The sequence below is a fragment of the Citrus clementina genome, unplaced genomic scaffold (genome assembly GCF_000493195.1).
Source record: "Citrus clementina cultivar Clemenules unplaced genomic scaffold, Citrus_clementina_v1.0 scaffold_6, whole genome shotgun sequence".
In the NCBI taxonomy this organism is placed as follows: domain Eukaryota; kingdom Viridiplantae; phylum Streptophyta; class Magnoliopsida; order Sapindales; family Rutaceae; genus Citrus; species Citrus x clementina.
This window is the reverse complement of record NW_006262139.1, coordinates 23,192,893-23,219,612: the sequence shown is the minus strand read 5'-3', so window position 1 is coordinate 23,219,612 and position 26,720 is coordinate 23,192,893. Positions and strand designations below refer to the sequence as shown.

At 33.8% G+C, this 26,720-nt stretch overlaps 3 protein-coding genes across 3 annotated transcripts; 1 reads left to right on the top strand and 2 right to left on the bottom strand.

The window, feature by feature from the left end:
- The first annotated feature begins 572 nt into the window (after window positions 1-572).
- LOC18038757 (cytokinin hydroxylase) lies at window positions 573-3,515 on the top strand. Its single transcript, XM_006430720.2, has 5 exons — window positions 573-890; window positions 1,002-1,228; window positions 1,334-1,575; window positions 1,806-2,184; window positions 2,991-3,515. Exons 1-5 carry the CDS (start codon window positions 605-607, stop codon window positions 3,411-3,413), a joined length of 1,557 nt encoding a protein of 518 aa, XP_006430783.1. The 5' UTR covers window positions 573-604; the 3' UTR covers window positions 3,414-3,515.
- A 13,284-nt stretch (window positions 3,516-16,799) lies between these two features.
- On the bottom strand, window positions 16,800-23,936 carry LOC18038389 (KH domain-containing protein At4g18375). Its single transcript, XM_006430718.2, has 8 exons — window positions 23,752-23,936; window positions 22,712-23,360; window positions 19,550-20,023; window positions 19,210-19,455; window positions 18,878-19,090; window positions 18,193-18,245; window positions 18,006-18,105; window positions 16,800-17,531 (listed from the first exon to the last, which is right to left on the bottom strand). Exons 2-8 carry the CDS (start codon window positions 23,345-23,347, stop codon window positions 17,121-17,123), a joined length of 2,133 nt encoding a protein of 710 aa, XP_006430781.1. The 5' UTR covers window positions 23,348-23,360; window positions 23,752-23,936; the 3' UTR covers window positions 16,800-17,120.
- Window positions 23,937-24,880: 944 nt separating this feature from the next.
- LOC18038388 (LOB domain-containing protein 40) lies at window positions 24,881-26,364 on the bottom strand. The gene is made up of 2 exons (XM_024181549.1): window positions 25,926-26,364; window positions 24,881-25,809 (listed from the first exon to the last, which is right to left on the bottom strand). Exons 1-2 carry the CDS (start codon window positions 26,113-26,115, stop codon window positions 25,115-25,117), a joined length of 885 nt encoding a protein of 294 aa, XP_024037317.1. The 5' UTR covers window positions 26,116-26,364; the 3' UTR covers window positions 24,881-25,114.
- Between the last annotated feature and the right edge of the window lie 356 nt (window positions 26,365-26,720).

Genomic DNA, 26,720 nt, shown 5'->3' with positions numbered 1-26,720 from the left:
GATTTTGTTACCATAAGGTGAACAAGAGAATTCAATTTCAATGACACAAGAAAAATCCATCAAATATTTCTTATTCAGAATTCTCATTTAATTCAACTGCCATATATGTCTATGTCAATGTCAATGCTGGATTATGTTTTGATATAGTGGTCAACCCACTAAGCCTACACACGTCCTCTACTCGTAGCCGTAAAATTATTAAACCAGTTAATCTTAATTAAAATAAATCAATTAATTAATTCTTACAACACTAAAGAAACTTTCCTTAATCTCCTTAATTACCCATACACCTCTTAACTCTTCCCAAATCTAGCATGTACAGAATTCACCCTATATTCAATTATCCCATCCCACTCACAAAAAAATACCACCATTAAAAAAATCATGAATTTTTTTTTTTTTTGGTGGCATTTCGTATAAACAAAGAAGTATCGGGCCCCTCTATTCACCGTACACAATTATAAATATCAGCGTCTCCCTCCCTCTCTTTGTGTGCAAACAAAATTCACTTGTTTAGCGAAAATATTTTGTTGTGTTGTCAATTAAAAATAAAAAAATAAAAGAAAGAAATTTGATCAAACCAAAGCAGTGAACCACCATCATCATGGCTATAGTGGTGTTGCTAATTAGTAGTGTTGCTGTGATATTTGTGAGTTTATTGTTTAGAGTTGCATATGATACTCTCTCATGTTACTGGCTAACACCAAGACGCATCAAGAAAATTATGGCGAGGCAAGGAGTGCGTGGCCCTAAACCCCGGCCTTTAACCGGAAACATCTTGGAAATGGCCGCCTTAATCTCCCAATCCACTTCTAAAGACTATGATCACATCCACCACGACATCGTGGGCCGCCTCTTGCCGCATTACGTTACTTGGTCCCAACAATACGGTACTTACATATACACATACAACAATTCTTCGTGCTAAAAACTTTTTTTTTCTTTTTTCTTTTTTCTTTTTACTGTTTGGTTGATGCATATATGTATATATATGTATGTAGGGAAGAGATTTATATATTGGAATGGGATAGAGCCGAGGATGTGCTTGTCAGAAACGGACTTGATCAAAGAACTGCTAACAAAATTCAGCACAAAAGCTGGAAAATCGTGGCTGCAACAACAAGGTTCAAAGCATTTTATCGGCAAGGGCTTATTAATGGCCAACGGAGAAGATTGGTACCATCAACGCCATATTGTTGCCCCTGCATTCATGGGAGATAGGCTCAAGGTATAATAAAATAATGACATGTATCACGTATGATCACTTTTATCAACTTTAATTCTTTTGGCTAACATAATTTAATCATTTTATTTGGAATGTTTTGGTCACTAGAGCTATGCGGGGCACATGGTGGAGTGCACTGACAAGATGCTCAAATCTCTGCAAAATGCAGTAGAATCAGGGCAAAAAGAGTTTGAAATTGGAGAATACATGACTAGACTCACTGCCGATATTATTTCAAGAACCGAATTCGATAGTAGCTATGAGAAAGGAAAGCAAATTTTCCATCTTCTTACCGTCTTGCAACACCTCTGTGCTCAATCTAGCAGGCACCTCTGCTTTCCAGGCAGCCGGTAAGATTTTTTATTTATTTACTTTTCATTGCTAAGATGTAATTTTATTTTTTTTCACTTTATCAGATTCCATCTTTTTCTATAAGCTGCTTCATTAAAATCTTTTTTTCCTCTCTCTCTCTCTTTCTTGTGTCTAATCAAAAGTTCCAGTCCCTAATTAAATCGATTCCTTTTCCATTAGCAGATTCACCCTGTCAAAGACATTTTTTGATTTTTTTTTCTATTTTCAGGTTTTTTCCTAGTAAATACAACAGAGAAATAAAATCATTGAAGATGGAAGTGGAGAGACTGCTAATGGAGATCATACAAAGCCGAAAAGACTGTGTAGAAATTGGCAGAAGCAGTTCTTATGGGAATGATTTATTAGGCATGTTGCTTAACGAGATGCAAAATAAAAGAGGCAATGGATTCAGCTTAAATTTTCAACTAATAATGGATGAATGCAAAACTTTTTTCTTCGCTGGCCATGAAACTACAGCTTTGTTACTCACTTGGACAGTCATGCTACTGGCAAGCAACCCTTCATGGCAAGAAAAGATTCGTGCCGAGGTAAAACAAGTCTGCAATGGGGATGCTCCTTCTGTCGATCATCTCCCTAAACTCACTCAGGTAGCCAAGAAATTGATTCATTATTAGCTTTATTAATTTAGTTTCTTTCTTTCTTTTTTTAATTATTGGTTCTGGTTTGATTTGTTTTGATCTGTTTCTTGTTGTTTTGCAAAAGAAGTTAGTCATCAAGCAATAAGTTTCTCATACTTCTAACCCAAAAATGGTTATTTACCCAAAACTTCATCCATACCAAATTGTACTAGGAGAAACTGTTTGCTTAATTTATTTAGTTTTTTACAATTTCAAAGAATTTTCAGTTTTGAATTGAACACTAAATCAATATTTTAAACACAAAAACCTATGACAAAAGGTGATGCTAATCTTGTGGACAGTTTGTTCGTTTCTGATAAAATGATATTGACTAAGATCAAGAATAAAATAAATATTTGCAAGGCTTAGTTCATGGATCTCCACTTCATGACATTAGATTTTATAACTTAGTTGCTCAAGGTATAGTCTGATTAATTACGAGTCAAAACGCTTAAGAGAATTCTCTAATTTAAAAATTGAAATGCTAAAGAACCCAATGATTAAATCTTTTGGAAGCCTAGCTGGTATGAATCCGCAATCGAAAAAGGAAAAAAAAAAGGAAAAAAGAAAGTTAAAAAGAGTCAAAAGACATAGTATTGCCATTGGTACAACACTTATTTGAAAACTTGGAAAGAGTCCAGGGAACTATGCTAGTGATTTGACGAGGTAAATGTAATTTACTTTCGTTTCACTAGCTTAATTAATCTCTTTTATTTTTATTAGACGTCAATGCATAAATCTGAATAACATGGTTTTTTTTATTTTATTACATGTAGCTGAATATGGTAATAAATGAATCACTGAGACTGTACCCACCGGCTACCGTTCTTCCGAGAATGGCCTTTGAAGACATTAAGTTAGGTGACCTCCTGATCCCAAAGGGACTATCAATTTGGATTCCAATGCTTGCTATACATCACAGTGAAGAATTATGGGGCAAAGATGCAAATGAGTTCAACCCCGACAGATTTGCTTCAAGAACATTCGCCTCTGGCCGCCATTTCTTCCCCTTCGCCGCCGGTCCAAGAAATTGTGTAGGCCAATCTTTTGCCATGATGGAGGCCAAAATCATCTTAGCTATGCTAATTTCCCGCTTCAACTTCACAATTTCAGACAGTTATCGCCATGCTCCTGTCGTTGTTCTAACAATTAAACCTAAGTATGGAGTTCAAGTATACTTGGAACCAGTAGATACTTGAGAGATCAATATTAATTTTGTAACTGAGTTGTTAAGAGTATAAGTATTGTCCAAATATTTTCTTTTCTTCACAGAGAGAGATGTAATAAGTTTTGTACACAGCGGTACCTTTAAAAACGAAAAAAAAGAAAAGAAAAGAAAAAGGTCTATCAATCTTATAGTTCAAGAATTATTTGAATTGTTATTTTCCTTATATCTTCTTTTTAATATATATAAAATTTTATTAACGACACAATTAAAAATCTACAGGGAACAACCTTATATGAAAGTGGGTTTCAAATTAATGTAGGTTTTCTCAAAGTAAATTTGGAAAAACAAAATCACATCACTAAGGACTTGAATTCTATTATCATGTTTAATATGTTTGACATGGTAATTTATTAAGAGGACAAAAAAAAAATTTCATTAACTCATTCCCATTTTTTTCTTTATTTTTTGAATAAAATGAGAGTAAGTTGGGATTTACAATAATTTAGAGATCTTCTGAAAATTATCATCTCACGAATTCAATATATGATGTGATTATTGTAATTAAAGGGTTGTTTTGAGCTTTGTTTTAAGATAAGTTTTGTTGATAAAAATATCAGCAGTCTAATCTTCTGCTATCAATAAAATATATTCGTTGTCAGCTCCTGTAGATTTTATCATATTCATGGGTGAATCTCGATTATTATTTTTTCCGCATTCGTGTCTATTTGAATTTTTTAATTAATACTTGAGTGCACGAATTGAATTTTGGTAAGCATTGTACTGCTGTGTATCAATTTTTTAAAATTTATAAATAGTGAAAGGATAGAGATGAAACTAAAAGAATGAAGCTACAAAACAGCTATTAATTGCACTCAAAATTAAAGAGCCATACATTGTGATTTGCTTTTTGCCAATAAAACTATAATTAAGTTGCCACAAACTTGTCCTTATGTAGTCAAATTGGCACTTAAAGACTGAGGTCCTTGAGCTTAGAGCTGTTCAGATAAGCTTGAGATGCTCAAAAAAAGTGTTTCCTCTCTACTTTGATGCTTCATAACACTTAATATATTTAAGTAATCATGGTAACTTATTCTCCAACCTTTCAATCAATTCAATTGATTTTTATCAAAGTGCTTATAGCTTTAAAATATGAAAAATTGCCAACTTGTGATTTTTAGAAATGTAGGGTCACCATGAATCTTTTAATATATTTTTGCTTTCTAATAAGTCACCCCATCATCTGCCTACACCCGTCTGTGCGATTCTTCTGCTCCTACCACTACCGAAATTTCTATCATTCTTTTTTTCGGGTAGGGCTGCCGTACAACCATGCGTGAGACTTACAACCTTTTACACTCTCCTTTATGGAATTAAGATAGCCTCCTTCAGATTTCACTATTCTTATCATTTTATCTATAAAAAAAAAAGTGGTTGAATTGAAATATTGCAAGGAAAATGTCAATCTTATCTTATCTATTAACAAGCAATTGCTCACAAAAACTTTAATTATAAAAAGTTTGTTCAGAAGGAACCTCAGTTGATCCACCATCAATCTCAAATTTTCCGTAAGTCTTGGGGTGCGTTTGGAATTGAAATTAGACAGCTGTAACTTAAAAGTTACAGCATTAAAGTATTTTGTAAACACTAGCTGATGTAGTTTGGAAGTTATGTTGATATGATTTTTCACTTGTATAATGAAAAATATATTATATCTTTAATAATTTCATCAAAATTATTATTTAAAATTTATATTTGCTATATATTATTAACTTTTATTTCATAGTTACAATTTTTTTTTCCCACAGCAGCTGCAGCTTAAAAGCTACAACACCTCAATTCCAAATGCATTCTTAATCTTTTTATTTTACAAATCCCAACTTATGTATTACGCAAACAAAAGACAAAATTTGAAAATTACAATGAAAATTTAAAGACTAGTGAAAAAAAAGGTGGTGGAATTAATCGTAGCATACTCGCGGGCTATAGATGGTAACATGACTCTTCTTTTTGTTCAACCACCGAGTATTAATTAAATTATTTCTCCTTCTCTGTCACTCGTTCCGAAAAATTCCTGTTGCCACGCTCATTTATATTTTACGGGGATGTGCAAATGCAAATGCAAATGCTAATAATGCTCTTCGTTAGGTACAATTTTTGTTTGTTCTTTTTCTCTATGACTATAATATTTCACCTGTCCTTGGAACGAATTTGGCTTTTGGGGTGATGAACAAGAGGGATTCTGTAAAAAGTCATTGGCATATGCTTAAAGAGAATCGATTTTACAAGATTACGTGATGTGTTAATTTTACAGTGAGCTTGTGGTTTTTAGTTCAGTCAAATATATTACAATCACCCTCCAAAGAGTTATACGTATATATGTGCATTACAATCAATTAACTAATAATTACAATTGTTAATTTGTGGGGCCGTGTCTAAATAACTTTCTTAATTACGATGCAGCTTAGACGTCTTGGCCCACAGAGAAGAGATTTACCACCAGCTAATTGAGAAAATTCTCGTCCATAATAACTTGAACTAATTAATTTTCCAAGTAATGCTTATTGTGACATAATTTTCTTCATAACCTGCATAAAATAATATTTGTTAATTATAAATTTTTAACCACAACAAACTAAGAATAAGATTTGAATTCAAGTGGTTAACTAAAGATTATTGTTTAAAACCATTTGATCAAGACGTGCATATATATAAAATTCAAACTTAATTCATCCTCGTATTATAGTTGGATTGGACTTTTTCCTTTCAAATATACATGAATAACGATACTTTCTACATTACATCAAAATTCCAATTTATTTCAATTACTTAATTGTCGGCACAAAGAAGCGAACTAAGACTCTATTTGTGTGAATTGTGTGATACATGTGAAGTGTGTGTTTTAGATGGAAAAAGAAAATGGTGACTGGTGAGCATTCCGCAAAGGCAACTGATAGCTGAAAATATGGACAAATATGAAGAAAATTAGCCCAAAAGACGGCTAGGACGAGGCGTAATCAACTAGTTGAATATAGGAATCACTTTTTTTTCTCACCACAGCAAATTCCCTCATGATGATGGTTATTGAATTAATCTTTAACTTTAGCTTAATGGTTGACCAAAACTTGTGCTTTCTGCGGCAGAAATTGACAGTGATAAGGCCCTGTCTATTTAGCATACACGAGGCCAGAGACTCATGCTCGTTTGAGAGGGTAAATTCCCTTTAATCTCTAAGGGAATCGATTTCCTTTTTGAAAAATAAAAATGCCTCAAAACATTTCTTGTCATTGTTATTTGAGAATAATAATATAAAAAAAAAGTACTAGTTGATTAATCTAATTAGTACCAGTAAAGGAACAATGAGTTTTTGATTGATAGTTTTTTTTTTTTTTTTTCATTTCACTCACTCTTAACGACTAATCTGCCATAAACTATATGCACTAACACATAATAAAGAAATTTCCTTCTCAGTATTACAAGGAACTGATCTCTTAATCTTTTATTACAAGGGTGAAATCGACTTGTTTCAACCAAATAATAAGAATTAAATTAAGATGGAAAAAAAAGAAGAAGTGAGAATTATCTTTTTGAAAAATTAAAAAAAAATTACGAAATATGTGTAAGAACTGAGAACACTTGTGAAGCAGAGAAAGTAAAGCAGCATTCTAAATAGCTTATTGGAATTACTTTTCTCTAGTCAATAACCATTCATTTTCCCGTGTAATGAAAGCTACTTGTGATAGAATGCCATATGCAAAGAATATCCTTCAGGAAAAGATATAGATCAATAACAAAACTTTGAAGGTGAGGAAGACACTATTGATGTGAACAAGTGGATTATAACGTTTTATTTAAAGGCTATTATACAAAAAAAAAGAAGAAAAAGTTAATATAATAAATAATGAATAAGCTAAATGTATAGAAATGAACCCTTAATTTAAAGGTAATTTTAAAAAATATATTAAAAATCTTAACTCTATACCTAATTATTCGTATTTATTCATATTCCAGAAATAATTTGGGAATATGCATGCCTTAATTTAAAGGTACTGGAATTCATTAATTGTAGTGTGCTATTTATTCGTTAAAATTTAAGTTTAATACTACAATAGAGTTGCTACCTAATTATTTATTCTCTCATGAGGATGTATCGTCACTTTATAAGTAAAGATTAGAGTAATACAACGATGTTTTACACCAATTTATTTTAATTTATAATGAAGTGACAGAACTCATATCATATAATTTTCATTTACCCAATAGGTTTAAGTCAATTAGTTTTTTAATATGACATCTGCACCAAGATCTCTTATTTGATATTGGAACTGTATTTTTTTATTTTTTTTGGTTGTGGGGGGGTAAGGGGTCCAAAATACACTAATGGGTGAAAGTCGTCTTTGAGAGGCATAAATACTTTTAAGTTGTCTCCCATATACTCTCGTATAAACGTATGAAGTAGCTAGGGAGTCCAGTATTCTGTACAGCACGAAAATAAATATGTCATGCAAATAACACTTTTCGGGGAGCACAATTAACAAACAAACAAAATATAAAAGAAATTATCCTATGATTATGATTTATGATTAGACAACAAATCTTTTCATTCTTTTCTCCCCTCTTGCACGAGTGGGTATTATTATATGAGTGGCGAAAAGTGATTTTTTATTGTATTTTTATAATGTAAGACAAAGAGCTTATGGAGGTCAAAGCAAAGATAATGACCATCTTTTTCAAATCCTTATTATATAAATAAGCACTTACTTTTATTAAAATGATCTCAAAAACAGTTGTATTAAAAAAAAAATATTAAATCAAATCATGCGCCACCACCACCATCGTCGATATCATAATCTTTCATCTCTCCTCCACTCTGTTCTCCAGCAATAAAATTATAATTTATTTTGTACTAATCAATTAAAAAACATAAACATGATTATAAAAATTTCTAAATTGCTTTCTTCTTCTTCTTCTTCTTCTTCTTCTACAAAGGTGTGATTCAGGTTTTGATATTATTAGATATGCAAAGGTCAAGTGGCTTACTATATCTCATTACATACTTTCGAGCGAAAGCCAGATTTGTGCTACAAATATTTAAAAAAAAAAAACAAAAATATCCAAGCAGCTCCTAAGTCCTAAGTAGCACATTGTTTTGACAAACGGACATTTCAAATAATGAGTTAGACTACAAGTAGCACCCTGAAAATTGAACAAAAAATAATGTAAGTAAGAAATTATGACTGTGTGACTAGGGTGAGGTGGTCATGCCATCTAGTTAGTTGAGATAGTAAAATTTCTCGAGTTGAAAATAATAAGTTTAAAGTTGAACCTAGTTATACAGTAACAAAAGGAGTGGGAGCATTGTCAATAATAAATAAAATTATGACTGTTTTTATATTATGATCAATTAAAGTTACTAAAATATTTGATAAATACTGACAAATCTAATATAAAATTAGTGGTTGTATCCAAAATCAATGCTTGCATATATCAAACATGGAATAGTGAAAAAAGTAGTAGTAGTAATAATAATGATAATAGGTTTCGACATTCATGTAATAAGTATTAATATTGATATTTTCTATGACGAAACTTTCACTTTAAGAATTGAGTTATCCTTCTCTTAATTAAAAAGGAGCTTTCTTGATGGCTTATACAGCATTGTGGATTACATTTTTGGCTATTTTAAAGCCATTATGATCACTTCTCAGTGTAGGGTTACAAGCATCGTGAATTGCGACTCTGATTAATTTTTTTTTCAAATATTTAAAAATATATTTGATAATTTAACATGTTCTGAGTTCAGATATTCAATCTACAACATCACAACATTATTTTAGAACATTGTAATAAATGTCTACTGATAATTAATAGTAGAGTTGTAAGCGTACTATCAACACAAATAGTTAACAACAAGAATATCATTATCCATGATTTAAAAAAAAAAATTGGATAATTTGATAATCTTTTATAACGTTCTAAGTTTCAAAGCAAATATTAATTAAGCCAGAAGGGAAAAAAAAGAAAGAAAGAAAGAAAAGGGGAAAAAATGCATAGAGATCTAGAAAGAACAACCTCTACAAACTTGAAGAAATTAACCTTGATTCGACCGTTGGGGCAAATTTCGAATGGCTTAACTGTGCTACATTCACGTGTTGGAAACAACAAACATGGAAATTCATCTTCATGAAAATGGCAGCAAATTAACACGTACAAGTTAATTGTTCTTTTAACTAAGCTGCAGTCTGAATACTACTTTAAAATATAAAGCAAAATCCAACCCGTTGATTCAAAATTACAGGAAAATCTCCTGGTAAATCTTAAAAACTAAAGATAATGATCAAATGATTGTGCGTGTTTTGAATATTTTAAAGAAAATCTCAGAATGCAAGAAATTCTTGTTTGACCGACAAGCAAAAAGCAAATCCTAACAGTATCGGCGCCAACCGATCTACTAGATCTGCGGCAATTTTTCTTGCAAAACAGAAAAAGTCAAGATTAGGTTTGGACTCGGGCTCAGGCAAAATCTTCAGATTAAGATTAGCTTGTTCGTAAAATCAATCGAAGAATTAAAGGCTAACATAATCGTGACGTTTAGTTCATTAACTTCTAATTAAATATTTAATACAATTCTTGAATTTTTGGTGTGGGTTTAATTGGGTGTGCAAAATCTGGGGATGAGAAATAAGCCGTGCCGGCAGGCGGCAGGCAGTAGGTACCACATTACATCAGTAGAAGCACCCTATGTGGCATGATTATGAGAGCTCGATCAATGGACTTGGCCTCGAGTTAGGTTCGCTGCTCACATGTTAGGCAGGTAGCTTGAAGGCTAGCACATAGAGATTGATATTGGAAAAAAAGGAGAAAAAAAACTATTTAAATTTAAAAGGAAAAAATCTTATAACTAATCATAAATACTATTAGTAATACAATTAGTAATAGTTTTCCTTCTCATAGGACTTGAATTAAGTTTTTATAAATTAAAGTTGTGATTGGTGTTTATTGAGACAATAATATATATGTACACTACAAGAATTAAGACCTTTAGCAACAAGTTTTTTAGCAACAAAGTTGTCTTTGTTGCCTTAAGTGTGTTACAGCAACATAAAAAATATTTTGTTGCCAAATACTTAAGAAATAAATTAATATTTAATTAACATTTTTAGCGACAAATATTTCGTAGCTAAAGACATACATTAGCAACGAATTAGCTTTTTGTTGCAAAAAGTTTTAGTGTCAAACTAAATATTTTGGTGCTAAACATTTAGTGACAGAATCCTTGTCGCCAAATAGTTTTGTCACGAGAGAGTGACCAATGGCGACAAAATATAATTTGTTGCCAAATCTATGTAGTTAAAATTCTGAATTTAAAGATTTAACTTCTTGACTTTTTGTGACAAAATTTGAGTTTTGTTGCTAAATGTGTATTTATAGCAACAAATTCTAATTTTGTCACTAAAAGTCAAAGATTAAAGATTTAAATCATTTTATTTCCGCCAAAATTTTTGATTTTTTGAGACAAAAGAAAAAGTTTGTCGCGAATGTATATTTTTACCAATAAATGTAGAATTTTGTCGCTAAACAAATTGAAAATTTTTAAAGTAAAAGCGGGTGGTTTTCCGGCAAAACAAGTTTTAGCGACAAAATTGAAATTTGGTCGCTAAAAACTCCATCTCTCTATTTATATCTCATACACTTTATTTTTTTCACTCTTTTATTCTTTCATTCTCTAACTTTTATTCTAAATTCTCTCATCTATAAGTTTCTTTAACTTTCATTTCCTCATCTCTAATGTATAATTCTCATTCTTTCATTCTCTAACTCAATCTCTATCTTCTTATCTCTTCTATTTCTCTTCAATATGGTGTAATTTTTTATTTTTTATTTATCTTTTTTTCATTACAATATTACATGATTATTACATTTACAAGTTAACTAATTATTGTTTGTGTTTTTTTGTAGGAAATATTGAAGTTAATCACACCACGAGATGAAGAAAATCAATAAAGTTATATTCATTTGTAGTTAAAAAAAATAGATATTACATCTTGTAATAATTTTTATGTATTTGTCATCAATAATAATAATTCTTTTGTATTAATTAATTTCTTTTTTCTTATAATGGTATTAATTATCATTGTATTTAATTTTAAAAATTTTGATATAATAATTTTGTTGAAAAAAATTTATTTCTACACAATTGTTTTGTAGTAAAATTATTTATTCTATTTCTTAGGAACAAAATAATATTGTTGTAAAAAACATTTAGTGCAAGGGCAACAAAAGAGTTTGTTGCAAAACAATTTCGTAAACTAGCTGGACACTATTTTACTACGAATCTATTTTATTGCAAAAAGATGTTTAAGGCGAGAAAACTTTTGTTTTGTTGCTGAATATAGAGCGCGACAGTGCTAGGCCGACGACCTTAACGACAAACGTATTTTTGTTGCAACAATCTAAGGCAACAAAATTTATACTTTGAGCAACAAACCCTTGTTGTTGCAAAAGGCATTATTGTTGTAGTGGTAATTAAATCTTAATTGTACATACTTAAGAATATCAAGACTGTTGGAGTTTTATTAGTATTTCAAAATATTAATGTCCCAAATTTAGGGGAAGTGAAAGTCATCACTTTTATGTTTAATTTGAAATTAGTCATTATTTGATTTAATTACAAATTATAGTTGAATAAATCAAATCTAGATATAATTCGGATTATTTAAGTTGAATTAAATTATGAGACACATAGATGACTAATTTAAATTGAATTATGAAAAGTATTATAGAGTGTACCTCTATATAAAATAGATATACAAAGCTTTCAAGGTACAACTATTTCCTCTCATTTTATCTCATATTTTCTTCATCGACTTTCTTTTGTTATTCTCAACTGTTGTGCAATGTCATAACAGTGTCATTGCATTAATCTTGGAGGTCATTCCGTATTATTTGTGTCCTTTTTGTATCGAGAAATATTTTTAAAGGAGTGGAAATTGATTTTAAGGATAGTGTTTTGCGTACACCTCGATGAATTTTATGATTACTGCCGAGTGATGGATAGTATTGAATGAACAGTACTAACATTGTTGTGACTAGCATTGAATGAATAGTACTAGTGAACAATGAGATGAACAGTACCCATGAATATTATTCATATTTTGAACTTTTAAGAAGTAATATTGACTCATATTTCCAACAAGCACTTGGTACAAAAATTGTTTATCATAGACATTGTATGTTAGCCATATAGAGATTGTATGTTAACCAAAATTAAGGGATGTATTAGAGTTTAACTAGCTACTATAACAAAAGTAGCTCTCTCAGAATATAATTACACGTTGTCATAAGCATGCACGCGTGTGGCTGTTTCTAAGTTATATTTACGTAGCTTGGATTATGAAGGAAAAAAAGATCGCCATCGCCCACTTTCAAATATATTAGAAGCAACTGTCAACTTGTTGCTGATAAGCACTACAAGCTCTAATGCTCTATCTTCTAAAATATTTCTTGAGACCCACTGAAAGATTTTAAGTGAAAGCTTTCTTCTCTTCCTATAAAACTTTTGTCTTTTAAGTGAAAGATTTTAAGTGAAAGCATTACAGAAGATGATTCGCGATCATAGGCTTTGATGGAGCCTAAGTAAACGGCATAGTGCATGGTGACCTCAGAGCAATTAATATAGTTTCTATTTGACATTAAATTGTAAAATAAACTATAAAAAAATGTGAAAGCTTTGCCGACGATTTCAGCTCTAATTATTGTTCGTGGATTTTAGACTTTGAAATTCATGGATATTCCTAATGATTGTGCCCATACAAGTGTGAAAGAATTCAGTATTAAGTGTATATGCATTGGCAATCAAAGGAAAATAACCTCGATAACCGGATTTTGGTGCAACAAGGTCGGAAATTACAGATTTAACAAAAAAAAATTAGAATCAAATATCTATAAATGTGGGGGGTTAAAATTTAATTTTTGAAAGAATTGGCTAAATTTCATTTATTGTCCTGATCTTTCCAAGAATGTTTTTCTATAATAGTAGGTTCATTTTCTTAAAACAACCCCCGGTATTTAAAAAAACAAGTAAGAATATAAAATGGTTTTTGGTTGACTTATCACTCAAGCAGTATTTGGTTGGACTCTATGGTCACTGATAAGACAATTCACAGGAAAAGTTTTTTTTTTTTTTTTTTTTAAAAAAAGTCCAAGACCGATGGTTGATAATGATCATCATCATGTGGTAGTATGAAAATGAAGTTTTGCTGGGCGTGGAGGAGCATTACTGCTTTAATAATTTGTTCAATTTTTCAAAGGAAGACATATTCTACAAGACATTACTCATTACTACAACTGCTACGAGATAAAAAAGAAGCATTTTGGTAATCAAATTGAAAGGGAATTCACATTTTTGTTGACCTTAAGCTACTGATAGCTACATTTCGTGTGTGTCAAATTAACTTTATTAGTTGTGTGTGAGTGTTTGTGGAAAACACTACATAAACCAGTGAGATTTATTGTGGTCTAAATGTCTTGTAGTTATGTGGATGACAAATTTGAATATTCTGATAACATAATCCGAATTTCAATCAATTTTATTTTTTAATGCTATTTTTCAATAACTTTTCAAGTAGTTTAAAGGAGGTAAATCTGTCGTCAACTAATTTTACCTTCTTCTCTCTCGGATCCTTTTGATCCATGAAGAACATGTTTGAATGTCTTACTTACTAGCTAAGAATACACTTACATTCAAGTTAGTGTTTGGTATGAGAGAGAATATATATATATATATATATATATATATATATATATATATATATATAGAGAGAGAGAGAGAGAGAGAGAGAATTTTTCTTAATAATAATATCAATTGGATCTATCTATAAGCAGTTGCTTAAAATAGAAAAATGAGATTCAATTTTTTGAATCAAATTTTGATAGTTCCTTTTGTTTTAGACATCTTAGATCTTTCTAGACTGTTTTAATTGTATCACAATAATTCAGTTATTTACTTTTTCTTTGGGGGGGGGGGGGGGGAAACTAGTAGTAACAGGTGGCGTTGTGCGGTTGGCTAATGGCAAGCAACACTTACTCTTGCGTATTCTGAAAATTGTTTTACAACAAATACATCAACCATACATACATTTACACCCATCTTTTCGAAGGCAGATGCTTCATAATCGTACCTAAAATTAAAATACCCGTTAATATAATATACAGAAATTTTCCCACAAAAAAAAAAAAAAAAAAATTCAAGTGACTTGCTGACAACAAAACTCACCAGTTACAGTTAATACACTTCCTCTTGCGCCTTGGCATTGTATTAATGAAGTGCAATCCAACAAGAATTTCTTTTTTTTTTCTTTCTTTTTTTTAGGAAATTATCATCCATATACTTTTAAATGACACCAGTATCAAACGTGCTACAACACTTTTCACTTATATCACTTGTATACCCTAAGTTGACAAAAGAGTTCTGGCGTCCACCTTTCCGTTTACCACCGTTAAGAACTTAACAGAATTTGAGCAAAATGATTATTTTACCCTTTAAACTCAAAATGAGGTAAAAAATGAATTTATCTTGAAAATTAATGTAAATTTTCAATACACAATTTTTTTTATTTTGTTATTAACAATACATTTTTTATTAAAAAAATATGAATTATTAATGATACATATTATTAACAATTATCCATAAAAAATATTCATCTTATACCATAAAAAAATATTAACAACATATTATTTACAATTATACGTATTATACCATAAAAAATTCAAGTTTGAGCTTGGAGGAGTCGATCTTCAATAATTTAGGTTAAATTTTTGAGGAGTAGATTCGGTTGTAAAGTAGCTTTTTTTTTAGCAATTATTAACAATTATCCGATAAATGGGATGACATGTCATTTTCATCAAAATATATCATATGACATGTCATTTTTTACTAGGTAAATGAGATGACATGTCGTTTTTTAAAAAGACTAGATTACCCTTATGTTGTCAGCGCTTGCAAACGCCAGTTAACGGATTGATGGACGGCAGAAGTGTTTTGCCAACTTAGGATATACGAGTAATACACTTGAAAAGTATTGTAGCACGTTTGATATTGGTGTCATTTAAGGGTATATAGCTGATAATTTCTTCTTTTTTTTTAACTTGATTACACACGAAGATTGAAGGTATATTCGCCAAAAATCCACCCACGAAAATACATTAGCCAAATTTCAAGGCAAAAGCAGTTATAGAAACTGGTATTGCAAGTGCACGCTTATCAATCAACATGGGATGACAAGAGTTAATTTTTGCATACATTTGTGGACGACAAGAAGTATGAAAATTCTCGTGGGTTTTATAAAGGCAAACAAATTGAATACTTCAAACAGAACCCTCCACCATAATTCCTTTGAAAAGTGGTCAAGTGGCAAAAGCACTTCCCTTATTGAAGATGAGAAATGACTGTCTACTCTTCAAGACTGAAACCCCTCAATGAAATTTTAAGCAAGTGTAGGCATATCCATTCCATATATTATTGCATGAATATAATGGGTGCTATAACCCTAAATCATGTACTTTTTTCTGTACCATTTGGATTAGTTTTGCGTAAACACAAAGTCAACCACGGACAGGAAAAGCGCTTCACCAGATGCTGCAATAATTTCTAGGCCACGATTAGCAGAAGCAAAGCACCAAATTCCACTGATACACTAAACATATATTTTTTGGACAGAAATTGCAAACATATTTGCTGCTTTAAGGTCCTTAGATGTAGCTTTTTGTAAAAATTGTAAAATTATCACAATGGACAAGTATTTTAATGTTATATATAAGAGGAAAACTCTATTCTCAAACATTGACATTTTGAATTTCTTTAAGTGAATTGACTTCTGTAATCCCCAAAAATCTCTATTCCAATCGACCCAAAAAAAAATAAAAATTGAAAATGACTTAAAACATAATGAGAAGTCAACCACGCGAGCACTTAAAATCTATGCGTTTATGAGTGCGTTTGGGATTGAGGTGCTGTAGCTTTTAAACTACAGCTGCTGTGAAAAAAAAACTGTAATTATGAAATAAAAATTAATAATATATAGTAAATATAAATTTTAAATATAAATTTTGATAAAATTATTAAAGATATAATAAATTTTATATTATACAAGTGAAAAATCATATTAATATAGTTTAAAAACTACAGCAACTAGTGTTTACCAAACACTTTAGTACTGTAGCTTTTAAGCTACAGCTGCCCAACCTCAATCCCAAACGCACCCTATATCTTATGCGTCAGCAGAACACCAAAACTTTAACAGTGGTTTTGCCTGAACGGCACTTTTAAGAGGTTACCGCATTCCAATGACTAAACCAAATTGTAAACAACTTTTAACATTGAAATCAACCAAAAGCTAGCATTGATGGTACATCAAAACTTTAGCACTGGTTTTGCCTGAACAGAACTTTAAGAGGTTCTGGTCCGACCATCCCACGGCATACCTTTTTTTTCTTTCTAACTTTCAGTAGATGAAATGTTGGGAAAAACAATCAACATTGACTTGTCTATACAATGATCCACAAAAGGGCTGACAGATCTAAATTCCTGGGGAATAGAAGTATGTTTACAGTTTGCTCTAGCACAGCATAGCCGGAAAATATTTGGTTAACGGGTCATATCAGCTAATACACCAACTATGATCATTAATTAAATTGAGAAACATGATTGCATATTATAGTACAAAATTTGCCTACATCAGAATCAGTATGGGTATGTGCCTTGCTGCGCACTCGAGCTGTAATAAGAACTTTGAGTAGGAGTGATATGGGGATTGGTCCCGGCCCCCTGATGTGTGTGCATTGGGTAGGAACTTTGTTGAGGATTTATGTTTTGGTACGGACTTTGCTGCGCATTTACACTATGATAAGGGCTTTGCTGCGTATTCATGTTCTGATATGAGCTCTGGTGAGAACTCATGGTTTGATAGGAGCTTTGTTGGGGGTTGATGTTCTGGTAGGAGCTTGGTTGAACTTTCATGCTCTGTCCAGAAGTCATGAAGGACTGATAAGTACCATGTGCAGATATCAAATGCTCAGAGGATCCTCGGATATCAACAATGCACTCAGAACTACCAGGATGAGGATCTTGGAGCTTAACCCTTGCTCCAGCAACCTAGAATATGATGAAGGGATATTTAGAAAAATCCATCAGCAATTCTAAATCCTTGACATAACATATTATTGTTCATTTCTAGAAGAAAATCCATATTCAAGAAAACCCTGTACGCAAGATCATTTACTATTGCAACGACTTTGAAGTCAAAAAAAGTAATATATTGAAAAAGATCTCTTTCAGGCTTATTGCGTTTCCAATTTATATTGGAATTAAAAGTAAATAGGAACCGAAACATTTGAGAATATTAAATTGATAAACAGAAGCTCATTTGTTGCAGACTGGAACTGAAATGCATCCTATAAGTTGAGCAGACACATTCATAAGCATTAAATGAATAGAAAGCTCTCTGCAACGAGCAACAAGGAATTCAAAACGCCCACTGGAATATGTACTATCTTTAATTATGAATTAGTCTACCGGTATATATACCAGATTTTTTTCATTCATCAGAGTTGAGATGAAGAAAATTACCTCACCAACATTGGGGATATTGCTTCCCCCAGTCCCCATGACTGAACCCACTGCCTTGTTTGGGATCCTAGCCTCAAAAGCACTATTCATATTGGGATACCTGAAGTGTGCACAAGACATCAAACTTGATCACAATATTCAAACATGCCATTGCAATAATTAGTAAATAATTACATAAAACCAGTACCCCATAGCAGATGGAGGGGGAGGATAACTCTGAGGTTCATAGTCATATCCACCCTTCAGAAGAGAATTACAAATACTTTAGTTATCATTGACCAATAAATCTTCAATATAACCTTGATTATTAAATCATTAAAAAGATTTCAGGTGAGTTAATAACATACTAAACACGATGATCTAGGTCAAGAAAGCCTATACATATAAATCAGCCAAAGGAGCATCGTTTTCCATTGAATGCATATCATACTAAATCAATGGATAACAATCACCCAAATTAACTAATATACTTTCAAGAAACTTGAAATATAAAATTATTCTTTATAAAACTATTACCAATTGCTATTATTTCAATTGGAGATGTCTAATAAGAACCTAATAAATAAAAAGCTTTGCATCAGTGTATGTGCACAAATATGCTTCCACCAAGATAAGGAAGGAAAAAGAACCTATCATCTACACAAGAAACCCTTTAGAAAACATGCAAGACCTTGAAATGTGCTGTATGTAGCTGTTTATCCAGATTCAACAACACTTTTATTACAAAATAAAACAATGTCTAACTATAATCTAAAGTATGATACAATTATCACAAACACTAAGTAGATAGTTTCATGATTAAGCTGATCATAGAATAATGGCAGAAAACAATCATTTGAAAATAAAAGTGAGGTCAATAATTTCAAAAATACCCGAAAAGGTTCATATCCACCAGAAATGCCAGCTCCCACAGGACCAGATGGCAGGGGTCCTCTGCTCGGTAATCCTCCAGCAGCACCCACTAGCTGGACAGGCCCAACAGGAGCAGGTTCTGCTCCAACATTTGCATCTCTCAGGGTTCTTGCTCTAAGTCTTGATGCAATCTCTGTCAAAGCATCTTTAGCAACACCAAAATTTCCCGAGATCTGAATGCCCAAAGCAGGGATTAATTTAAATAATTGCAAAGCCAAATAAATGACAAACAAATATTAGCAGCAGCAGAATATGGAAATATAAGAGTAAATGCATTGTTCCACCGTGTCACCTGTACAAGTTCTTCATCCTCAGATGCACACTTAGGCTTATCATCTTTAGAGTAAACGCGAATATCCGCCTGGGTTCTCCTTCTCATTTCATTGATAACATGACCTCCTTGCCCAAGAATGCAGCCCACCTTACTTGATGGAACAAGAAGTCTAGTAGTAATTGTACCTTTCTCAGAAAATTCACTTGTTTTGTTTTGAAGCTGAAGAATTGCATCAATAGTTTGAGATCTTGGGTTCCAAAGCCCCTGAAACAATATCCCTACAATGATCAAAAACTATATGAAGCAAAACATGGAGACATAGCAAACTGGAAAACAAAAGGGAAAAAAAAATATAGACCTCAAAAGCAGAGGCACGAATCACACGTTCATCAGAATCTGTTGGTGCATCCTCCACGTGAATACTGGCACCAGTCTCCTGCTGTAGCTGTTTCACATTAAAACCTCCCTTGCCAATCACTCCACCAATTTTCCCAGCTGAGCACAAAATTTTCATAGAAAACTCAGCTGAAACTTCTCCCATTTGTCCAGGAGGACAACTGTTGATGCTACCTGAACCCATCCGAGAGGGCTGGTCACCATATCCCCCCATCCATGGCGTAGAAGGCATGCCATGCAAACTAGAATTCCGAGCAGGCCATGATGAATTTCCTAGGGGATGCATATCTGCCATAGGTGCAGGAGGGGAATGAAAATTTTGACCCCCATAAGCCTGAGGGAAGCTTGAAGGAGGTTTGTCTTTGCGTGGATTCTGATGCAATAGAGTAGACACTTCATAGAGAGCCCTCTTTGCTACATTTGGTTTTCCAGATATCTGCAAAATAGCTAGCACAATTACACTTTACAGGGAATCAAAAGACAACTCAACATTGCCCATAACAGTTGTTTCCAAGATCTACGCACATCATAAGCCAAAAGATGAATGAAAAAAATGATATTGTAAACCGCAAGCTATAATCCTAAGCAAATAGCATCAACAACAATAAATTACACTAAATTCATTTTCAAAATTTGTGTTTGACCTGCAGGCATAAATTTATGCAATTCAGATGCAGCAAAAAATTATGAATCTCTTCTGAAATAACTCAAAAGATAATAATAACATGCGATAAAAAAGTTTTAAGGAAACACATATGATCCTCAGATATACAGATGGACTTCTTCTTTAAATTTGCAACAACTGAAGACAATATCAAAACTACAAGAGGGTGGTCAGACTAACAAGTGGCCCATATGAGACCATCCAACACACTACTTTCAGAAAAACACACACACAACCTAATGAGAAGAGCTAATGGAGTAGCAGGATAGAGAATTCATTAGGTGTAAGACCTTCAAAAAGGTAAAACAAATCAACAAATGCAACTCTGTGCATTTGGTTTCAACCAACTTGAGATCACCTAAACCAAATCATGCAATAGAAACAATCTAATTGACCTGAACTCTAAATGTCATGGCCATGCTAGGATAATCAAATCTACCTTTCTCAATGACAATATAACGAAACCTGGAACAATCAAGAGACAATAAGAGAATACGCCAAAGAAAGAACAGAACATCAATATATGATAAGCACAAATGCTACTCAAAAACTTCTTTTTTCAAAGAGTGTTTTCCACTTGGCCATTCCTCTAGTCAAGATAGACATGTAGTAAGCAAAGGTCTATCCACCCACCTCTTTTGCATGCCTGATATCATCCTTACAATTTGCAACCACCATTCAGTCATGATATGCTTGAATCTTCCAAGTGCATTCACATTTGGTCACACATTTCACTAACTCAAACTTGCGCCACAAAATTATTCCTTCTGTACCACTTTATGTCCACATTAACAATTCAATCTCTTTAAGAAAGCAGACAGTCAGGAACCTCTCTGAACAAGAGTACCTGCATCTCACTATGCTGATTGACAAGGTGGAACTCAAGTGAGAAATCCATCAATCCACTGGAACCAGTAGAAAGCATCAAGTCACAGCCAAATGTCCCCATGAAATTAAGAAAAGGTTTGTTACTACCCACATTGAATTCATTTCATTCTAATGCATTCAGTGATATAATCCTGTCAAATTCATGTAAACATATCGATTAACTTGATTGATCCAATGTCTTCCTCTAGCAGCCTTCAAAAAATCCTATATTATTCAATTGTATTTATATAGAGAGAGAGGAAAACAAAATGCATGATCAATAATATTTATACTTTGACGAATGGAAATGCCTATTGTTCTAAAACCTTCCAAGGAAGTGTTTTGGTAAAAGTTGAAGTTCTTGGGCATGCAAGAGCACTGACCATGCATTTGTGAAAACAATGTCAACTAATTTCCAACGAGCCTTTAAAGGAAAATTCATTCCCCTTTCCTGTGATCTGCTCAAGATAAACTTAGTGGCTGGAGAAAGAAGCCCTTGATGCTCCTGCCTCAAAATATCAGATGGAAGTACCAACTTCATCAAGTGACAGCAGAAACAGGCACCCAACTGTACCAAACTGCATCGGATAGACATCAAAATTCCAGAGACAAGAAAAACATCTCATACCACGGTTCCTTCCATCTAGAAACCATGACTACCACCTTAATAGCTTGGTTCTCCTTGAAAAAATCAAATAATTGTAGAATAAAAAAGTATTTGTGATAGAGAGAAAGAGAGAGAAGGCCTTCCTTAACTCTTAATAGTAATAGGTCCCATTTGAAATAACTGGGTTAAGAGATCAACATAGCCTAAGCCTCAAAAAATCATGACTCCCAAGTGTTCTCCTTAACACAATCTAAATCAACAAAAGGATAGTTTAGCGTTCAAAATGGAGGAACAAAAATGCGTCAATATTCAGTTGCATGTTGCCACAAACCAAGTTCACAACAACCACACATAATAGTTATGCAAGTAACCAACAGGATCCCACAGACACATTGGCCGTGATTATGAAATGTACATCCAAACTAATAGAAATTGACATCAACATTCCACAGTGCCAAAACAGTCGAATAATTATCCCAGGCCATCATCAACATTCAACGGGATAGCACTTAGAAGGAAAAAGAAAAAAATACAGAAATAAAGTGAACGTTCTCAACTAGTATATACTTAAAAACATATTAATCTGGTCAATTAAGAGTAGTATCTCATGCTATCATTATCAGATCAGTAGAGAAAGCATTTCATAAGAAGGAAAAAGACCTATTAAGCTGCAAGAAAGAGCCCACATTAAAAATTTCACAACTCATATCAAAAGTAACCATATAAGAGTGACTTCACCCATACATCATCGATGATTGACTGTCAATCACAGTACCATGAGATGATGTCTCAAATAAAGAAACCTGAAAACTACGTATATAATTTATAGGTAAATATTTCATCACCATGTACAATTAAAAAAACTATGTATTTTATAAATTTGACGAACATATTAGGGGTTCAACTTTATGAAGATTAACAAATTCTTATTTCATAGGCATTCGTGGTACAAAATAAAGAAGGGAAACAAGGAACTAGATAAACACCTGCACCAATTCATCAGTGTTCATAGCACAGGGAGGAAGACGATCTGCAGGAAGCACACGTATGTTTGCACCCGTCTCACTTCGCAATCTCTGAATGACATCACCACGTTTTCCCAAAAGACATCCAACCATATTGTTCGGAACAAGTAGTCGTGCAGTGACGGTACTGTTTTCATTGTCATCATCAGATGCCATTCCACCAAAAAGATCTTCCTCAATAATCCTGTCATGAACTTTTAGAAGAGCATCCTGGGCAGCACAGTGAGGCTCCATGGACTCCTTTTTGGTCTCAGCAGCTGAATCATCATCCTTATTCTGTGTTTTAGCAATTTTTGTAGGAGAACTATATATAATAATCACTCTCTCCTCCGAACCAGGAATTGTATCAGCAACAGTGATCTTAGCCTGGGTCTCCTCCCTCAAGGATTTGACTATGTTGCCACCCTTTCCAATAACACCACCAATTTTTCTAGAAGGGCAAAGTATGCGATAGACAGTGTCAGCAGGTTGAGAATTCCCAAAAGATTGTTCACGGCTAGAATTGCTCCAGTTTCCTTTCTTGATGCCAACAACCCCTTTTCTCTTGAATTGGTTGTTCGGTCGTTTCTTGAAAAAATTCCTCTTACTTGCATCCATAATGCAACAAAATCTGCGGCGAATATAATAAAATTACGCAATATACAAAACAATCAACTACAACAATCCCACTCTAGAACCACCTTTATCTTCCAAATGCTAAAGTTTTACCAGTATCCTAATCCACAACTTGCGACATTATCAGTCACGTGCAAACTTGTTAACTTAATTGAGCTGAGTATTATATTTACATTAAAGCACCAACTTAGATATCAAGCACTTGATAATAAAAATTTCACAGTTGAAATTAGCTCATTTTCGATAAAACAATCCAATTTTTTAAACAAGATTAATTCCCCCCCAAAAAAGAAGCGAGTAAAACTAAAGAGATGAATTACGTAACAGTAACTAGGGTTTTTGAAAGTGTTAAAAGAGAGACACAGAGAATGCGTGCTAATACGTACCTGATACAGCGAGAGTGAGAGAGGAGATGAAACGCACAAGAGAAACTAATAGAGAAGAGATAGATAACAACAGAAAAAGTTTGAATTAAAAGAATTAACGAAACAGTGATTGCCGCTTGTTTGGGCGAGTGGCGCTCTCCATTTTGGGGAGGGAAAGAGAAAAGGGGGACCTTCAACCTTGGGGTTCCAATCGGGCTCCTTTGGATTTTTATTTTATCTTTCTTTAATTTTTATGTTTTTCGTTCGGCTGTTATGGGAATGGGCTGGCTATCATTTGTTTATTGGGCTTTGCCGAAGAGTCGGTGGGTTTTCTTAGAAATAATCCACGTTTGATGATGTGACTCAAGCAAAGTCATGTCGTATCGCCACCCTCGGCACTGCGCTCGTTAAAAGCCGTTGCCAGTCAAATCTCTTTCTCCCACTTCATTCAAAAGTTCCACTATTTGATTTTTGATGCTGGATAGAAATGACATGACTTGATATTGATTATAGAAAGGAGAAATTAATGAGAGCGAAGACTAGGCAGTCGTGTGCGCAGATACGTTAGCCAAAATGGAAGCACTTTTGCAGGTGGTGAACGTGTACTTGGTTGGAAGTTGGAGCCCAGGGCTCTCACTACCCCGAGCTTAGTTTGGCATCTAATGGCTTGCTCGTATTTGAACGTGCTTCTGATCTTTAGCGTTATTTATTCCTCAGGATTTGTCACATCAAAACCGTCCGATAATATTAAAGTTTTTTATACCGCTGGTTATATTTTAGATTTTAGGGACTGCCAGTTATATTAATTGATAGCATGACCCTTTAGATTGTTGTAAAAAAAATTCTCCAAAAACAAAAAAAGAAAAGAAAAGAAAAGGCTTATTGTGAACAAAAAGAATTAATTTCAATTAAGTACTTTTATTTTTTTTTAATTTGAAATAATTACTGAGTGGTAAAAAAGTGATTCCTTCTAAAAATATGAGTATGGTTTCGATCAATGATAAAAATTACATTTTATTCTCTTGAAGTTGAATTTGGTATAAATAAAATTAGTGAATTGGACTACGAAATTTCAATAAATAAATTTAACCTGAAAAGTGAAAATGGAAGATCATCAACAAATATGCAATGCACGAAAGATGAAACACAAATTTTTTTTTTTGAGGCATTATGTGATTTTCCCTCAACTAATTTACCAACTCTATTCATGTAACCACCATTTGTACACCTCTTTGTTCATTCATAATAAGAAAAAAAAAATTAAAACAAGAAAAAAAAAAGGTTCAAATTCACATCTCTGTCGACGGGCATTCACAGAGCCGAACCGAGCCGCCAAAACTGTCCACCTCCATCTACTACTCTACGGCTTCGCTTCACCTTTTACTTAAGCTGGAAAATCTAGCCCCAGCTCCACCTTACACGTGTCGCCATCGCACGTGCTCCGAGCTTCAAGCTTCCTTTTCTTCATGGGCACCACGTGGTTAGCACGTGACACCGCAACCGGCTCGAACCCCAGGGTCAGCTCCAATCCCAGCCCAATCTCACCGCAAGAATCCCAACCGACTCGCTCACTCGGCTTGGCTCCTGACTCCGGCTCAGCTCGAAACAACAGTGAAGCCGTCTCAGCTGTCTCGGCAGAAACCATGCTGTCACTTTCCTTACTCTCATTCTCAACAACCGCCAACTCGGACTGATGACTCAGCGATGACTCGTGACTCGTAGACCGGTTCATCTCCTCCGCGCACCGAGCCAGCTCATCCACCATGTTAACCTCAGCCTTATTACAATTAGCTTTCGGCTTCACGACTCGCTTGACCCGGCACCGAGTCTTGACTCGATCAACAGACGCCGACGAGTTCTCATCCTTGGACACGTGACGTATATCGTACGCTTTCAGTGGTGGGCCCTGGCCAATCGCCGCAGCTTCGGAATTAATCGGCGTAATCGGCGCACCCTTAAGCACCGCTTCCACAGCAGCTTGGCAGAGCTGCCAGCTCCCCGACCACAACAAACCCACCGAACCGTAAATCGGGTTCACAATCCTCCCACATGCCTCGTACAACAACGACCGAAAAACCGCTGAACAAACGACACACCACAAAATTTAGTATACTTCATCCCCTTTAACGACGTCGTATTAAAAGAGTTGATTGGAAACAAAAAAACGGAAAGAAAGAAAGAAAAATGGTACTAACCAGGACGGAGGTGTTCGGGTCCCGCGTTGATGAGATTCATGAGGCCAGCACGGCCGTAAAACTTAGCCAGAAACACAGTGGCGTTGGCCTGGGACTCGGGGCTCTTGATCCACTGTAAGCAAGGGCGAATACTGCAGTTTTCATTGCAGCCCTTGCGGAGAACTCGACACCCATTACAGCTCATACGCATTTTTAGAGTCCGTATTTTTGGAGAGAATATGAAATGAGAAAATGTTAATTTATGTTCCTTTTTTTCCCTTTTTTTTTTTTTTTTGTGTGTGCGTTCTGTGAGGAGAGTACAAGAGAAGAGTGGGTATTTAAGAGGGAAGAGGGGGCTGCTGGGTTTTGTTTGCTCAGGTTTAATAAACTCTGCGGACGCAGTTGTTTTTAGCTGCAAAACACACTGGTTTCCACATTCAGGGAGAGGTTAAGGACTTGGAAAACCAGTTTTAAGCTTTTATAATAATAATAATAATAATAATTTAAGCGATGATGTTCGCTACTCGGTGTTTGCAGCGCGTGACGTGGACTCTCCAGTCGTGTGCATTTGTTTCGGACGTGTATTGGGGGCGCACTTCATGTACTGTCTACGTTGCGTGACAACAAAAGTTACTGAACCTGTTCGTTCTGAAATCGATGGAAACGAGTTTGGCGTTTCTGGGCGCTCACTCGCCCACGCTTTGCCGTGTTATTTACATTTCCACCTATCCTGATGATTGTTCAATTCTTTGGTTTAAAGGCACTTGTTTGGCAAAGGTTTTCGGCAGCATTGATGATCTCCCACCAGGTCAAAGT